Source organism: Trachinotus anak, unplaced genomic scaffold, assembly GCF_046630095.1.
Source record: "Trachinotus anak isolate AG129_WGS33_773 ecotype Australia unplaced genomic scaffold, CSIRO_AGI_Tana_v1 ptg000009l, whole genome shotgun sequence".
Lineage (NCBI taxonomy): Eukaryota > Metazoa > Chordata > Actinopteri > Carangiformes > Carangidae > Trachinotus > Trachinotus anak.
In genome coordinates this window covers 5535814-5554771 of record NW_027273860.1, presented here as the reverse complement: position 1 = coordinate 5554771, position 18958 = coordinate 5535814, and the positions used below count along the sequence as shown (strand labels likewise).

General features: G+C 39.5%; 2 protein-coding genes across 2 annotated transcripts; both read left to right on the top strand.

Annotated features, from left to right (window-relative positions):
• The first annotated feature begins 483 nt into the window (after window positions 1-483).
• Window positions 484-7266, top strand: LOC139625105 (retinol dehydrogenase 12-like). Its single transcript, XM_071484746.1, has 8 exons — window positions 484-666; window positions 1593-1927; window positions 2155-2270; window positions 4108-4263; window positions 4353-4457; window positions 5823-6032; window positions 6198-6390; window positions 6795-7266. The coding sequence occupies exons 2-8, from the start codon at window positions 1914-1916 to the stop codon at window positions 6895-6897; spliced, it is 897 nt and encodes a 298-aa protein (XP_071340847.1). The 5' UTR covers window positions 484-666; window positions 1593-1913; the 3' UTR covers window positions 6898-7266.
• Window positions 7267-9571: 2305 nt separating this feature from the next.
• On the top strand, window positions 9572-18525 carry fasn2 (fatty acid synthase 2). The gene is made up of 6 exons (XM_071484744.1): window positions 9572-9639; window positions 9836-9989; window positions 10898-11058; window positions 11249-11455; window positions 11629-11810; window positions 12129-18525. Exons 1-6 carry the CDS (start codon window positions 9582-9584, stop codon window positions 17679-17681), a joined length of 6315 nt encoding a protein of 2104 aa, XP_071340845.1. The 5' UTR covers window positions 9572-9581; the 3' UTR covers window positions 17682-18525.
• Window positions 18526-18958: the final 433 nt, after the last annotated feature.

The window sequence follows — 18958 nt, the reverse complement described above, 5'->3', positions numbered from 1 at the left end:
CTCTAATACATAATAATGACAATTAACAAAATACACTAAGTGTATGTTATAGGCCTGTTTACAGACCACAAACTTAACAATAACAGAATTAAATAGCTGAATTTAAATGGAATTAAATGAAATTACATTCAAACAGAATAATATGCCCTGGGGATTATTTTTTTCTTTATTGATCTTCAGTCATCATAATTGTATTTATTCTTATCATACTTAACTTTAAGCAGACTCTATGTCATACAAAAGGAGTGATCCAGGACTGCACTACAAAACTGAGACGCAGTAACATATATATTTGGCTGAAATTGAGTAGAAACCTGAACCTGATTCTAACCAGGTACATTGGCAGGAATGTGACCAGCACGTCTCGGTTAGACAAACACTGCTACTACTTCCTTGCAACAGGAAGTATGGTTAATCCTGCCTTCCTGCACCAATACTTACTCGTCTTGATGTACATAAGATAACGTGCTGCCAGAAGCTGAGGTGATCCGTAGCCACGAAGGCGACGCAGCAGCAGAAGCAGGGGGAGCAGATGGTGACAAAAGATAAATAAATCTGCAGTGCAACGCTGAATCCTGATTTTAACTGGGTGTTGCCTGTTGCGTATTTAGTTTACATTGTCTGGTTCTTCCTGCTGTCAGCTATTAATTCCAACACTGACACAAGGTAGGTGAACTCTGAGACAAATAGAAATCCTTCACTAAGAGAATTCACCGACTAAAGAAACTGATCACCGTCAGAACAGACGTTGCAACAGCTGAGAGACTTGTTCAACTCAGAACTGATGGTTTACAGCTTTATACAGCAGCAAACGTGACCCTGTTTTCTGCATTAACTGGTCATAAAATGTGATCTGATCTTCATCCAAGTCACAAGTACAGACAAATGACACAGTGTCTTTACTGAACACACCCCTAGAACATTTTCATTGCCGGGGAAAAAAATAAGGGAACCCTTGGATGTGATAACTGGTCCGACCTGCTTCAGTAACCTCCAAGTGTTTTCTATAGCTGCACAACGTTCAGGAGGAATTTTAGAGCTGCTTCAGCTCTGACATATTCTCAGGATGTCTGGTGTGAGCGGCTCTCTTCAGGTCATTTCACGTCGTCTCTGAGGTCTGGGCTCTGACTGGGCCACACAGGTGGCTTTTCTCTGTCTGAATTATTGCAGTAGTAGATTTACTTTGATGATCAAGATCATTGTCCTGCTGAGCTTCAGCAGGTAGACCGCCACCCTGACATTGCCCTGTGAGACACCTTGAGAATTTATTTTTCCCTTGTCGGTCATCTCAGCTGGACACCCACCTCCAGGGAGAGTAGCCATGGACCTAAATCATCTCTATGTCTGACTGTGGACTGATGGATATCTAATCTCTTAGAGATTACTTTGTAACCATTTCACCTTTAAACAAATGAACAATTACTGATTGTAACTTTTTTTTGTTTGTTCGTTTGTTTTTATAAGTGGAACAAGCTTCAGCACAGACCTCCAATCTTATTTCACTGATTGCTTGATGACTTATGACATAATGCTACTACTACTAGTTGATTTTTAGACGATAAATAAAAAATACTGTTCCCTCTTTTACTCAGACAGGAACAGCCTCCCCACCCATCCGGCGCAGCCCGCATCCAGAATCGAATACACACACCACGGGGGGCGGGCCCAATCTTAAAAGGCAACCAATCAGCGTTCTCCGAGAGCTATCGAGTCGGAGCCGATTGGCTAAGATCCCAGTCAATCAAACATTTGCAGCTTAACTTGAATGACATTTCCGCATCGCCAATATTCAACCCGCTGACGCTCTGTGGGGAGTTTGAAGGTTTGGGCTTTTACTTGAGCCTGAGATTCCAGGTTTGTTTTCAGGTTTCCAGGACTGATTACACCCTGACTGGCTGCTTTAAGACAGTGACATGCAGGCGATAAGGTGAGGAATCCTTTTATATACACGGAATATTCTACACCTGTCTAAACAAATGCTGTATTTTTATATATACGCTTAAGAAATAAACCTAATGTTGTCAGATTGTTGACACAGTTTTTCTTTTCTTTGCGCCTCTGTGAGGGAAAGCATATGTTTCTGTAAGTATGTCTTGTCATATCACACCCTTTTTACCGGCTTAGGAAGTTAAAAGTGATTTCTCAATATCCCAGAAATTTCTTCCGGGCTGCCTGGTCCTCTGATGAAAGGCTGGATGGCAAAACTGTGGTCATCACCGGGGCCAACACTGGCATTGGCAAAGAGACAGCCATCGACTTGGCCAGGAGAGGTTAGTCTGACTAAACCTGTGATTGAATACTGAAGCTCAACTACATCTGACTGGTCCTCACATCAGCAGCACTGATGTTTTGCTTTGTCATGCTTACATGCCAGAATACTGAGACCAGCTCAGCCCTTCTTTGTGTCTGTGTAAGGAGATGTTGACTTTTCCAGGTCCACAGATAAGAGGAGTACAACCAGCCAACCAGCCAACCTGATATTGTTTCACACCTTCCAGCTAATTATATGTTTCTAGTTGTTTTACCAGTTCCAAACAGGAGTTACATTTGTGGATATGTCCACAGATGTCAAATGATGCCCGACCTGATTAGCAATATTTATTTTCAGTGCCTCCCGAGGAGTAATGTAAAAAAGAGCTGGACTACAAAACAAAAAAAGTCAATTTTTTTCACAACACCTGTGATGTATGGACAATTTCCAGTGCTTAAATATTCAATATTCAAATGTCTGAATGTGGAAACGCAAACAAATATTGAAATTCAGTTTTGTTGAGTGTGTTTCTTTTCCCACATTAAAATCAAATTACATTTAGGCATAAAGTTACCGCTATACTAATGTAAACTACTACTGTAATGAAGTAGATTAACCACTTGTGTTGTGACAGTGATAGTTGATGGCCAGTAGCTGTAACTTTATGCACTGCAAAATTCATCCTGTAGACTTGCATTCAGCCCTTCACACAAATATAGCTACCTACCTTGCGGACATCTATTAGCATTAGCTAATCCTCCTCCATCAAACCAGTTAGTGTTTACTCTAGGTTAACACATGCTAAACAACACTAATTACCCAGCAACACTTAACGCGAACACATCCCTTTTAAATGTTTCTATTTGTGCAGCTTCCTGCAGACCAGTCCATCTCTTAAACCTGCAGTCAGTCACTGATGTAACTACATATACAGTCTGTGGTGTTGTCCCTTTGGGACAGGGCTTTTCTCAACAGTATGTCATGTGGCTCACTTCACATGTTGAAGGATAAGGACGGTAGTGTTTTGAAAAATGACTTGTTTGTGTGTGTGTGTGTGTGTTCATTCAATATTTCTGTATTTTAGTAGGCCTTAATGAAACCGAATGACTATTACATCAGTACCAATTTTCCTGGGAGCTGCAGTTGTTTCTAACAAAGTAGTTGTTGCTTCACCCCGTTAAAATCATGAAGATTTCCATTTCTCCTAGCAGCTGCTGTAGTGGATGCCGATTTGTCTTAGACTGCAGGACCAAACTTTTTTTTTTTTTTTTCTTTCCTAGAAATACAAATATGTGTTGAATGAGAGCTAACTGAGCTAACTGAGCAGAGACTAGCCCGCGCACAATGTCATGACTTTGCTCTGTTCTGTATTTCTTTTTTACAGAAGTAAAAGTTTCCTTTCACCTCCACATGAAAACAGAAATATAAAGAATGTGTCTCATATTTTACTTTATTTTTTCGATTTGTTTAAATTCAGGCATTTTGAATCATCCATACCTCACAAGAATAAAATAGAGTGATTTTGATTGAACAAACAATACATTTTGAATTTGGAATTATTTTAAGCTCTTTAGGATGAAACTGAATCTGCAGATTAAGATAAACGTGTTATGTTTTCTAATGTTAAGTGAATATTGGCCTTGTTTCTTACTGTCCATGTTGAAATTATTAAGTATTCTGTAATAAGCATTCAGTAATGTACACATTTTGCCATGAGAGGGTGCTCTGTACCCACTCACCCATGCAGTACTTATATGTATCTGTTGATTGGCTGTGCACGCATACAGAGAACCAGTGTATTTATAATGACTTTGCTTATGCTGTTCTATTTCACTGCCGTTTATTTTTCTGTTTAGGTGCAAAGGTCATCATAGCGTGCAGGGACATGGAGAAAGCACAGGCCGCTGTGAAAGAAATCATCGAAAGTTCAGGCAACGAAAATGTCCTTTGCATGAAACTTGACTTGGCAGATAGCAAGTCCATCAGAGAATTCGCTGAGGCCATCAACAAAGGTAAGCCCAGTTGTTCCTTAGTAGACTTGCACACATGAAGGGTGCTAAAAGCTACAGCATTATATACTTCTTGATGTCCTTCCCTACAGGAGAGCCACAACTCAACATCCTCATCAACAATGCTGGTGTGATGGTGTGTCCTTATGGGAAAACGGCAGATGGCTTTGAGATGCAGATCGGCATCAATCACATGGGTAAATGAAACCATGTTACCTGTGTGGTTGAGTCACGTCATTAAAATTACCTCTTGACTTTCCAAATTTTATTCATTTTCAAACTTAAATTCAAATTACTATCTAGAAAAGAATACAGCTAATACTACGGAGTTTAGAGCATTAGAGAATGAATATTTGGATTTGCCTTCATGTTGGACTGCCAAAATCAGTAGATTACAGTAGCTCTGATTGCTGCTCTGTTTACTGCTTTCATTAACTCACTTGTGCCGGACATGCCCCAACTGGGTATCAGTGCCTTCAAAACAGTTCCTATACTTACAGGTGAAGTCCACTAGGAGGCGTTTTTGACCTCCCCCTTGGCAGCTTGTGTTCTTTCTGGATCCAGCACAGCTAAAATGCAATAATACTTTTGTCATACTGTAACTGTTTTAATGGGTTTACTGGAGAACTGTAAATTCAAACCATAAGTTACTGATATATCAAACTGGCCATTTAGCTCTCGCTTGCTAATATGAGAATTTAACTGCCTATGTACGTAAGGGGGAGAAGATAAGAAATCCTGTTTTCTCTTTTTCTTTTGTGTCAAACTCTTTTCAAAGGAAATCTTATTTTAAATCCTTTATACAGCCCTCTGTTGAATATTGATGGGTGTTGACATTATTAGAGGTTATGTCAGATAAGACAAATTGTCCCTTGGTGAGATAAAGAATAAAGTTTAATGCACGGCCATCAGAACATTGCATCTTGCCAAGGTTTATAGACCACAGTTTTAAGAACACAGTTTTAATAAATTAATTGCCTGCAGATTTGGTCACTAGAACTTGTGCCATTTTCCATGAATGTCATTACTCTGGTGAAAGTCATATGCTGCCAGTTTAACTTTTACTCAAAAGTGTGTTTGCTAAAAGCTTCACATGTTTAAAATGATTGCACAGAATAAAAGTAAGAATATAATCTGATGAACCAAGATTTCTAAACATGGGTTAATCGGTCTCCAGGTTTTAGTGTGTCCCATTAGCCTTGTTTGCCAAAGGTGTCGACCCATTTAAGTTGCTTCCTGTTTGTTTCTGTCCTTCTGATTCAAATGTGCTCATCTACTGAAATATTTTTCATCAGAGCAGCTAGGACTTTTCTTTTCTGTCATGAGCTTACATTTGCAGACCATGATGACGGCTGATTGTACATTTAACCAAAGATCTATAACTTTACATGTATGTTAAACAACCTAGACATTAATCTCTTGAGTCCTGATGGGATTAACTGGTGCTGTAAAACCAGGTGCAATATAAGATATTTTCATTTTTCTCATCTACTACTTATGCTGCAATACCTGACCTTTTCCTGCTTTGCCAAACTTGATAATTATATCTTCTTCTTCTGCAGGTCACTTCCTGTTGACGTATTTGTTGCTTGACCTGATTAAGAGGTCGGCACCGGCCAGGATTATCAATGTGTCTTCCCTGGCTCACTCCTGGAGCACCATCAATCTGGAGGACATCAACAGCGAGAAGAGTTACGACAAGAATAAAGCCTACGCCCAGAGCAAGCTAGCCAACGTCCTCTTCACCCGCTCACTGGCTAAACGGCTAGAAGGTGAGTATCACACCCATTTTTCCTAACTGGGATCTCTCATTTAGTCAAACAATGCATTTGCTCCTAACTTTAAAGCTGAACTGGATAAATCTGGTTTTGTCAGTTTCCTTCATTTCCTTCATGTTTTGCAGTAATGTTAATCAGGAATTCACTTTGTTTTTTCAGGCACGGGTGTGACGACATACTCCCTCCACCCTGGAGTCGTCCAGACAGAATTATGGCGTCATCTGAACGGCCCCCAGCAGATCTTATGGAAAATGGCCAGTCCCTTCACCAAGAACTCTGCCCAGGGAGCTCAGACAACCATTTACTGCGCAGTGGAGCCATCACTGGAGAAGGAGAGTGGTGGATACTACAGGTGCTTTGTTTTTACATGTTGTTTAATATATAAACTTTATATTTGCAGTCCATCAACATTTCCTATCAAAATGACACTGAATTAAGGAGAGAATTCATGAAGTCAAATTTTTATTTAGTTTATCTCAGAGGGTTTTACAATCTGTCAACTCCCTCCTAAGCCTTTGATTCAGATAAGGAAAAACTCCCTGACAATAAAACCTTTTTATCAGAAAACAAAGGCATGAAAAAAAAACAACTTAAGAAGCACCACAGAGATGGATCCCTCCTCCAGCAGAGACAGATATATGCACAACAACATTATTAGATAAATAGGAAGGAAACAATATAAATCAAAAATTTGATGTAATAACTTAAAGGGTTTAAACCAAGTTTCAAGTTGCTTATCTTTGTCTTTGCCAACAGTGACTGTGCTCCTGCAAACTGCTCAGCTGATGGAAAAAACGACGAGCTGGCACAGAAGCTGTGGGAGCTGAGCTGTCGTTTGCTCTCCATAACATGGGAATGAGGCAACCAACCAAGTCTGATGTGTTCATTCACAAATCATTGCATCTTATTTCACCAATGCTGCTTGTCAAGAATGTACCAAACATTATCTTAATGGCTTTTTGTTAAAGTAAAATATATGTATTTTCTAACAGTTCTTGTTTGTATTTGTTTTACATACTAACATAGAGTACTTCTACAACATGGCACTATCTAAATAAAATACTAAGTATATAAATGTTAATTTTACATTTCTGATTTACAGAAATGACCATAAATACTTTTCTATCCATTTTGATAATAGTTTCATCATCAAGTTTTTTTCTATATGTCTGAAATGATTTTCTGTACTGGTATTTTCTCACATTAAAGTCTCTCTCACACTCCATAATTTTGTTTCTGTCCCTGCTTGCACATGCTTGATGTTTCAGTTAATAAGACAAAGGTTTTCAAGAAGGAACCACAACTAAATGAGGCAAAAGTGATCAACATCTTTAGTTGTTGTTGTTGTTGTTGTTGTTGTTGTTGTTATAGTTTCAAAAAATTATTCTTCCTCATCATGTCAAGTCAGGTCATTTCTTTTATTATTAACAACCACCTTGGCTCTTTCACTGCTTTTACAACAAGTAATAAAGACACCCACTGTATGATCTGGGTGTGACTGCACTGAATTGATAAAGGCAATAAAACAAAACTTCATCACTGCACTGGGAATTTGCAAAGGATGGACCTGGATGACCATGTGAAAAGCTAATAAGATGTTCCAGAGGTTGCAGCATTCATTAAAACTCTTTTTACCAACTCAGTTACCAAACTGAAAACTGTCTTAAAATGTGATGCTGGTTTGATTGATTTGAGTGACATCTCTGATTAAATTAACGATAGTTAAAAGAAAGCTGAAATGCTATAATAGAAAATTAAAGAGAACACTGGAATTTAGATGCAATAGAAGTTCTTTAACAGTGGCCTATAGGTTTTTACAATAATGTTTGCATATGCTCTGTTTGTTAGATAAGATAAGATGGCCTTTATTAGTCCCACAGTGGGAAAATTCACAGTGTTACAGCAGCAACGTGGCAGTGCAGAGAAAGGAAAGGTGCAAGAAACTGCAATAACAAATATTTGGGAAGATAAATAATAACAATATAATAATATACAAAATATATAGATACAAAAAATTACATATTTACAACAACAGTAGCAGCGTTTGTGGGATATTGAGAGATGCGTGAGGTTGTTGCGGTGGTGAGTTGTCCATTTCTGGTGTGTGTGTGTGTGTGGGGTTATTGAGTGCAGTGTTTGATCTAAAGTCTGACAGCAGCTGGAAGGAAAGACCTGCGGTATCTCTCCTTCACACACCGTGGGTGCAGCAGCCTGTCACTGAAGGAGCTGCTCAGTGCTGTCAGAGTGTCCTGCATGGGGTGGGAGGTGTTCTCCAACGGGGATGATAGCTTTTCCACCATTCTCCTGCCGCCCACTACCTCCACTGAGTCCAGGGGACATCCCAGAATGGAGCTGGCCTGTTCAGTCTCCTCCTGTCAGGAGTGGAGATGCTGCTGCCCCAGCAGACCACACCGTAAAAGATGGCTGATGCCACCACAGAGTCATAAAAGGTCTTCAGGAGTGCCCCCTGCACCCCAAAAGACCTCAGTCTCCATAGCAGGTACAGCCTGCTCTGTCCTTTTTTGTAAAGAGCATGTGTGTTGTCAGTCTAGTCCAGTTTATTGTTCAGGTGAACACCCAGGTACTTATACGAGTCCACAATCTCAATGTCCATTCCCTGGATGTTCACTGGGGTGGTTTGAGAGTGTTCTGAGGATGTTTGGAGTTGCAGAATGTGTCCAAAGGTAACTTAACATACATCGTTATTTATGGGTATTATTGCACTGAATGTGAAAAGAAGCTGAGGGACTATTGGATGTTGTAAACGTGTCTAAAGATTGTGATTAAAAAAAAAGTTTCCATTCATGTTTTCTCTGCTTCTTTGTCCAGTTTGTTTCAGTACAACTTTCCACATCTACCTTGACCCTGACTTATCTCGAAACATAAGGTTGATAGAGTATGAATTAATGACACACTCTTACTCAACATGTATTGTATATATTATATAAGGTGTTGGAGTATTGAAAACATTGTTGACTACATAGCTTATTACTTAATAACGGCTGTTAGTTGATGTAAACTTTGGTAAATTATTATTATTGATTAATTAATTTTAAGAGTAAGCAGGAAGAGGTTTAATTTGAAACCACAAGAATAACTTTAAACTTAAACTGGTTGATTGTTAGTTATGGAAAACTGTGATAAGCTTCTGTGCAACAAGAGACCTAGAATCACCTCATAGTTAGATAACATATTGATTTACTCTTTAAACTTGGTCTAATCATTTGTAAGGCACCATAAATGTGTGCACTGAGGTCCTTCATCTCCATGGCCACGTATACAATCACTCATTAATGTTTAATAAAGAAAAGAGGCTGGCTATAAGAATCAGCTGCAGGTCTGGCAGTGATAGCATCACTGGGGGAAACAGCAAACGGTATGGATGTAAGGATGATCTGGTACATTGGTGCATGACTAAAGTGGACTAATTATACAGTTACCACATTTATTTCTGGATGTGATGATGCCTGAAAGGAAGAGAAATGAAGACATGATGGTGCAGTAAAGACTTTTGATTTTCTTTCTCAGTGATGTACAGTCAGGATGGAGGAAGCTGAAGACAGTATTGCAGTGGTGGGCATTGGATGCAATTTTCCTGGAGGTAAATCATGTGATTTGGGAACAGTTTTTTTCAAACAAAGTGCATCATTTTCATAAAACTTCATAAATATATTTGATAAAACAATTTCTAACCTTTTCACCATAACTTGTATATACGAAATCAGGCAATTACAAAGTGCGGAATATAAAAGGTGGGCATTTTTATTAAATTTATGTGTATGTTTGTTTCCAAACAGGAGAAGGGCTTGACAATTTCTGGAAGGTTCTTGTGGATGGCAGAAACTGTTCTGTGCCAATTCCCAAAGAGAGGTTTGACTTAGCCAGCTGGTATGATCCTGACGACAACAAGGCGGGTAAATCCCGCACAGCCAACGCTGCTCTCATTGATGGGTATGGTATTTTATATCTTATGATATAATCTATTTAAATAAGCCTATTTATTTTGTGTGTTTTGTAAATGTGTATATTTAGAATGTTTCCTTTTGATTAAATTATCTTTTAATGTTTTTTGTACCACATTTTGTCTCCAAACGATTCAATGGGGCTTCTTTAGATTTTTGAAATGGGTAAATGAAAGCAGGCACATGTATGCATTTCTTTGTAGCCCTTACTTTTAGATTATAGCCTTCTCTTTATGTTGCATTATTGAGATATCTGAATATTTTTGGGACATAGTCCAAAAGCCTTTGTGAAGTGTGTGTTAGTGTCACAGCATATAAATGGATAGACATGTTGATGCTCCTAACTTTTTCTAATGTTAAGTGAATGTGATGAACTCAGGTGTGCCCTTGTAGCTCCATGATTATGTCCCTGATTGCAGATCACCAACAGGTGTGGGGAGCATGTGTATATATATATATATATATATATATATATATATATATATATAAGCCTGAGTGTGAAGCTTGCATTTGAACTAGTGTGGTTCAAGTGAAGTGTGGTTGAAATGTTGGTTGTACAATGACATCAAAGCTTGGTCTCATCTTCTCATAAATATCATCTTTAAACATATGGTCACTAATTATATAAAATGATGATGATTAAGACATGAAAATATAGGAAAAGCAGTGTAGATCCTGACAGAAGTGTTTCTCAGCTCTGAGACAACTTCAGACTTTGGTATTTACTTTAACAATCACACAAAGGTGTGTAGAAAGCTCCTTCATATTTTAATTCTCTCACATGAAGCAGATCTCATTTTAAAGTGTAAAAAATTTAGAAATATATATAGAAATAAATTAAAACTTATCTATCAGAAACCTAAATTGATCCCAGTGGTTTTGATCAATTGTTTTCAGGTTTAATGAATTTGACCACAAGTTCTTTGGCATCAGTGACAGTGAAGTGGAACAAATGGACCCTCAACAAAAACAGCTCCTTCAGTGTGTTTACAGAGCTTTAGAGAATGCTGGGATTCCTATGGAGAAAGCCAGTGGGACCCGGACAGGAGTGTTTGTTGGTAAGACACTGGCTTTTCTTGACGAGCAATATAATTGATTTCTGCATGAATATATTTAACATTTATATAACAGTTTATAAACAAAATCACTCACTCCCAAATTTCTAAATAGTAAAGAGCAAAATGTTAATTTCCAACATGTTTTTGTTTTTTTGTTTGTTTTTTTAATTTCTTATTTATTTTTATCCAGGCCTAATGAACAGAGATTATGAAACAAATGCTGCACATGTGCACCCAAGTGTGATTAACCATTGGACTGGCACAGGGCTTGCCATGAGTATAGCAGCAAACAGAATCTCATTCATCTTCAACTTTACTGGACCCTCACTGTCCATAGACAGTGCCTGCTCATCCTCCCTTGTGGCTCTTCATCTTGCCTGCCAATCCATTAAACAAGGTCTGTATGTAAAACATGTAAAACTATTGGCAACAGCACTTTGGGCAAACTGTAAATGTAACTCTGATGGAAAGTCAGACCTCAGCATCATGATTTTTATTGCAAGGACAGGTGTTAAAAAGGACATTAGAATATTACTGTGTGCAATAGTAAAATTTGTTTTATCTTATCAGGAGACTGTGATATGGCTGTTTGTGGGGGAGTCAATTGTATCATAGAGCCCAGAGTGTTTGTTGCTCTCAGCAAGGCCAAGATGATCTCACCAGAGGGGACCAGCAAACCTTTCTCCAACAGAGCAAATGGCTATGGTAGAGGGGAAGGCTGTGGGGTTGTTCTCCTGAAGCCACTGAAAACGGTCAGAATATGCAGATATGGATGATGATGATTTTTATTTATAATTTTTTATTAACATAAGACCATATCAGGAGATATCATGAGACCAACATCAATTAATTAATGACTGATTCAGTATAAATAAGCATTTTGTTACTTATAAACATTAACCAATCTGAATAGCACCTATAAATACCTGGTCTGTACCTGTTAACCCTGTTTCTCACCAACAAACTTTTAGAAGTCCAGAAGATATTTATATATCATTTGAACCAGGACTAAACATCACAATTTTATGATGCTGTCACTGTATAATTTTTGTCTGGTCGTTGCTTTATAGGCAATACAAGACCATGACCATATCTGGGGTATCATCAGCAAGACAGCCGTCAACCAAGATGGACACTCAGTCACTCCAATCACCAAACCCTCCATGACACAACAAGAGGAGCTCCTGCAAAGAATCTACTCAAAGTCTGACCTTGTAGATGTTCAGTACATAGAGGCACATGGGACTGGAACCCCAGTCGGAGACCCAACGGAGGCAGGAAGTATCTCAAATGTCATTGCTAAAGCCAGACCTCCTGGTACAGAGACACTACGGATTGGCTCTGTGAAAAGCAACATTGGACATACAGAATCTGCAGCTGGAGTGGCTGGACTCATTAAGGTTCTCCTAATGATGAAGCATGAGACCATTGTTCCCTCTGTTTTCTATTCTGAGGAAGTTGCCAGTGTAGATGCCAAAGCCCTGAACATTAAAGTTCCTAAGGAAGCAGAAAAGTGGGAATACTCTGGTGCAAGAATTGCAGGGGTGAACAACTTTGGATTTGGGGGTACAAATGCACATGCTATTGTCAAACAGTTCAACCAGTCACCCATTCAACAAAAACAAAATGAGATGCAACCAAAGTACTTTGTCATGTCGGCAAATTCAACCAAATCCCTCTCAATGATGATGGAAGACACCATTAAACAGTTGGAAGCAGATAGTAAAGTTGATATAGGTTCTCTACTGTACACATCAGCTTGCAGAAGAAGCCATCTAAAACATAAATACAGAAAGGCCATCATGGTATCATCTGTAGTTGATCTTAAAGAAAAGCTAAGCGCTGCTCTAAGCAAAAATGTCAGCTCATCCTACTCAGATCCAAGGTTAGTGTTTGTCTTCTGTGGAAATGGCGTCACTTACCATGGCATGTGCAAGCAGCTACTTAAACACGAGCCTGTGTTCAGAGATAAGATCAAAGAAATTACACAACTTTTTCAAAGGTTGAGTGCACTGAACATCCTGGACACACTTGAAAGTGAGTTTGAGAGTAGTGACTTCAAAAACCCAGAGGTTGTCCAACCATTACTCTTCGCTATCCAGGTTGGTATTACCACCCTGCTCAGGCGATGGGGTGTCAAGCCAGATGCAATTCTTGGACACTCTGTAGGTGAGGTTGCAGCCGCTCACTGTTCAGGCCTCCTCTCTCTTGAGGATGCAGTGAAAGTAATCTATGTCCGCAGCATTCTCCAGAGCAAAGTCACTGGTGGGAAGATGCTTGTGATCAGCAACATGGCTGTGTCAGAGGTAACTGCTCTTCTTCCTTGTTACTCTGGTAGAGTCTGCCTTGCTGCTTTCAACAGCCCACAGTCTTGCACCCTCTCAGGTGACACAAATGCAATCAAGAGCCTCCATGAGGAGCTAAGCACCTCAGCCCAGAGTCAAAATCTGTTCCTCCGGGTTCTGGATGTCCCTGCTGCTTACCACAGCCACATGATGGATCCAATTCTGTCAGAAATCAAGGAAACAATTGGCTCCTTACAGGTGAATGATCTCGAAACAGAGTTGTTTTCAACAGTGACAGGCAAGGAAATCCAGCAGGGAGATTTCTGCACAGGTGAATACTGGGCTAGAAACATTCGTGAGCCAGTAGCTTTTGAGCAGGCAGTGAGGTCGGCAGCTAAAGGAATGAAAAATACAGTCTTTGTAGAGATAGGTCCAAGAAGGGCGCTGCAGAGAAACATCATGGAATCTCTGGATAATGACACAGCTGTTCTAACCTCAGTACAGCCAGAGAAAGATCATGAAACAATCATGTCTGTTGTTTCGAAGTTGTTCGAGGTGGGAGTTCAAGTAGATTGGAATACCTTCTACAAAGGGTATGAGACAATGCCACTGCCTTTCCCGAAATACAAGTTTGATTGCTCAGATAGAGATGTTATCATTGGAGCAGCACAGAAAAATACAGCAAGTAATCATCCTGTGCTTTGTCAGACAGGAAGTGAAAGCAACATTTTCAGTTGTGATCTGATGTCAGACTCTTCTTTCTATCTAAAAGAGCACAAACATAACGATATACCCATTATTCCAGGTGCCTTCTATGCTGAATTGGGTTTAGCTGCAGTCATGGCCAGTGCCAAACCAAAAGTTCCGCTCAACTCACTACAGCTCAGTGTCAATTTTCATAGTCCATGTGTTTTAACCCTGAATTCACCTGAAATGAAGGTGCAACTGGAACCAGCAGAGAAAGAAACCAGTTTCAGGGTATTCTCCCCATCTGCAGTGTACGCATCAGGCACAGTTGTTTCCAAAAGAGAGAGGCTGATTGAGGAGCAGTGTATTTCACTAAGCTCCATCTACAAAAGATGCAAATCTGTTGTGAGCTCTCAGGAGTTCTACGGGTATCTGTCTCAAGGAGGCTTTCAGTATGGAGACATCTTCCAGAATAAGGGGAATGTGCACTATGGAGAAGATCTCAAGGAGGCTTTTGCAGTTGTCTCAGTTCCAGAGGCACTACAGTCTCAGTTGCATGACTACTGCATTCATCCTGTTGTGTTGGATTTTCTGATGCAGCTTCTCCCAGTTACAGTGGAACACATTTTTGCTGGTAGGCCAGGCTTTCCTGCTAAAATTGGAAGTTTGACAATGTTTGAACCCTTGCAAGATGAGATGATTGTCTATCTGAGAGCAACTGATGTGGGCACTGATCACTTTGAGGTTTGCGGCTGCTTTTCAGATAGAGAGGGCAGAGTGTTGGTTGAAGTTAAGCATGTGATAATCAAGTATCTTGGCAGTCATTCTTATGTGGTTGAGGAGTACTTCTACCATAATGCCTTCAGTGTCGTCCCCGAAAGTACATCTGTTCCTCCTCCTAAAGCATTGGTGTTTTGTGATCACATAGGGATCTCTAAAGGCCTGCAACAACATCTGGATTCAAGATCTCAGTACATTTCATTCAAACATGCAAAAGATATCTTGAGCCATGGCTTCCCTGCTCTCTTGGCAAAACTCAACATCACAGATATTGAGAAAAACTTTGATGAGGTCTTGTTTTTGTGGGGCAAAGAAAACCTTACTTCACTGGCAGCTGATGTTGTCCTGCAGAATTTGGTGAGCTGCTGTGAGATTTTCCGCCAAATAGTCCTTGAGCTCAAGCAAATTCAGTACCCGCACTCCATTAGAGCAGTGACCTACTGTTCCTCTGACATCACAGTAGACTACATAAGTCCAGATTTTTCTCTTGCTGGTATGACAAGATCATTTGCTGCAGAGATACCAGATCTTTCATTTCAGCTGATTGATATAGGCACTGTTTCTGCTAAGGACATTGCAGCTCTGTCTGAGGTCCTACAATCGTGTCCTTGCAGCAAGTACCCAGAGTTGGTGGTGAAAGATGGGCTGATTTGGAAACCATCCATTGTCCGTACTTCACCTGAAATCATTGACAGTACAGGGGGCAGTTTCACCTCTTCAGTGACTGAGCCTTGCATCCTTCAAACGGCTGATGCATATAAGATTACTCAAGTGAGTGCCATTCGCTTTGACGAAGGGGCCCAGCCAATCAGTGACACTTATGTTGAAATTCGGCCCAACAAGATATGTGCTCATTCATCTGATTACTTTCCTGTTAGTGTTTCACATCTGAAATTTGGCCAGACACTGTACTGGAACAAACACTCATCACAGAATCACAAGCTTCTGGCTCTTGACTTCAGTGGCACTGTTACAGCAGTTGGAAAAGATGTCAAGAAACTAAAAGTGGGGGACCTCATTGCTTCCTGTTATCCTGTAGTAGCAGCCAGTAAGGTCAGAGTTCCAGAGGATGCATGCTACAGCACCAAACGATTCCCATTCCTTCAAAAAACACCCTGTGTTTCCTACTTTGTGCTAGCATGGGAAATCCTGCATCGAGCTTTGCCCAGAGCCAAACATCAGCTAGGAATCATATCCTCTGTCCCTGACTCTGCTCTGATGAAAGTCTTGGCACTTACATCTTACAAATCAGGCTGGAATGTGGTTGTTGGAACACAGTGCAATGGGTCTTTTCTAGATGTTAATCAAATTGATGCATTTATCATCCTGCCTCCATTTGATGAAACCCTAATTGACAAAATTTGCAACTTTCCAGGTGTCCAGCATATTGTCATCATCTGTGAATCTCAGATGCAGGGTTTGCTTGTTCAGGACATGTTCCATAATGTAAAGGAAAGTGTTCACATGCAGACCATTCAGATGCCAGTCATTTTTCAAAAGGGATCCTTAAGTGCACAAAAGCCAAACATTCATCACTGGCTCAAGTCCTTGAACTTGAGCAGGAAATTTGTTCTAAAAAGCTGTACCTTTCAGAGTGTGAAATCTGACAGCATCAAGAACTTTCATTTTGATGAACCGGAATCGTACTTCAACTCAAAGACACTGGCTGTAGTGGCTCTGGAAAAAGATGTCAGCAGTATAATCTCTGAGATTCCATTGCTGCCAACAAAAAAGCAGCTTTTCCAGAAGAGAGCAGTGTACATAGTGGCAGGTGGTCTTTCTGGTCTGGGCTTTGAAACTGTCAAGTTCATCTCGCAAAGAGGGGGAGAGTATATTGTCATACTCTCCAGGAGCAAGCCCACACCAGATGTGCAGCAAGAGATACACAATATAGAGAAACAGTGCAGAAACTGCATCACTAGCATGAAGTGTGACATATCTGTCTCTGAGCAGGTGCACAAGGTTATCAGTGTCATTGGCCAGAAGTTCCCTGGTTGTCCAGTTAGAGGAGTGTTTCACAGTGCAGTTGTCTTGCATGATGGACTGATTGAGACCCTTGACAGATCACTCTATGAGAAAGTTCTCAAACCGAAAGTAAACGGTGCACTAAATTTGCACCATGCAACACAGCACTGTCAGTTAGACTACTTTGTGTGTTACTCCTCTATCTCTGCTTTTCTAGGCAATGCATCACAAACAAACTATGCAGCAGCCAACACATTCCTTGACATGTTCTGTCAGTACAGGCGCAAACTTGGGCTGCCTGGACAGTCTATCAACTGGGGAGCTCTGAACCTTGGTCTCCTCCTGAACAAGGAGCATTTCCAGCGATTTCTGGAGGCAAAAGGGATGATGGTGTTGAATGTGGCTGAAATTCATAAAAGCTTGGAGCAATGTCTTGTGCTCAATCAACCCCAACAAGCTGTTTGCAGGTTTCACTTCAGAAACATCAGGTACAACATCCTCTCTCAAAATGCAGCCTTGACCATGCGCCTGTCTGCGTTAGTTGAGGAGGCTTTCCAGAAATCCAAAGAGACAGATTCTCAAACTAAACAAGCTGAATCTGTCTCACCAAAAGAGTATGTCGTCTCCCTCCTCAGCGAGACCATTGGCATGGATCAGAGTGAGCTGAAAGATGAATCACCTCTCTCATCCTTAGGCATTGACTCTATGCAGGCCATGACTCTGCAGAATCTGATCTTTCAGGAGAGAGGTGTGAATGTGCCTTTGGTGAAACTGTTGGATCCCAATGCCACAGTATCAACAGTGGTAGCTCTACTCAGTGAAGGGGCTGAAGGCAAAAATGTCAGCGATAACTCAGGGACTAGCAACCGCATTGAAGACATAGAGGATCTTTCAACCAGACTGTAAAAATGAGGTAGAAATGTGAACAGTATCACTTCTCTGAACATCATAATACTGGAATAGAAGAAAATGGCCGTAGCAACACAACAGCATTACTGTGTTAATGTATTATATTTGTTTTTGTTTTTTGTATTTTTTATTTTTTTTGTAAATATTTAGTTTCAGTTCATTTCCATATTATAGTTTTACATTGTTATAACCATACATAATGTTATTTTACTCACTTTTTTTGAGACATGACCAATTTTGAATGAGTGTCATGATGAAAATATGAAAACAGTCAGCATCACAATGAGGTGCAAACTGTATTAAATAAAATGTATTCAATGTATAGTGAAAAATGTATACAGAATATGTAAATTATTTTGTTAATATTCAATAAATTTGAATCTTTAGAGCCTGTCTGATAAAAGACAGTTGATGTTAATGATATGTGGATCATGTCACAGTCTGTTTTACATTCACTCATCTTTACAGCTCATGGTCAGTTCTTATCACTGATTGTCAGCTTTATGATGTAAATGGAAAAAAGCATGTGATACAGAATTGTGGCATGTCCCATAAATTATAAGTTGGCATTGTGTATGATTACTGAGTTATTTTGCTGTATGAACCACTAAATGATCACATCATATGGACAACGACATTGCCACCATAAGGAAATATATGTAAATAAAATGTGAACAGGTACAGTTATCTATTATGTGTTTACAAAAGTGTTTTCCTGCTAATGAAAAATTACCTCACAATCAAAGAAGCATTCTTCCTCTCAATCAATAAATAGTCAAGCTATTTATTTTTTACTCTTCATTTTGCTCTGAATCTGCATTATTTTTTTTATTTTTATTTTTTTTTTTTTACTTTTTGACTAACCCTAAACTTTAATGGTTGTACTTGCAGTTTGAAAATGTGATGCCAAATAATCTTCATATCTTGGCAACATGTATTATGTTTTTGTTTTAATTTTTGTTTGATCATGACACGATGGGCTCCAATTTCTCTATTATTTTATAAGTTTGGTTATTTACATATATTCTTTCATGCAGGTTACACAAACTCATTTATCAACAGTGAAAGAAGGAGCTCCAGACTGGCACAGTAATTTCGGTTAAAATCAGCTATTCTTCTGGCTTTAGAAATATCACAACAAAACAAACAAATTTGAAAAAAAGAAAAAATATGCACAGCTTCAAAACTCAATTTGAAGGTCAACATTTTAATTTATTTTAATTACATTCACAAAGACATTAACAGTGTCTCACTTTGCATCTTTGGGCCACATG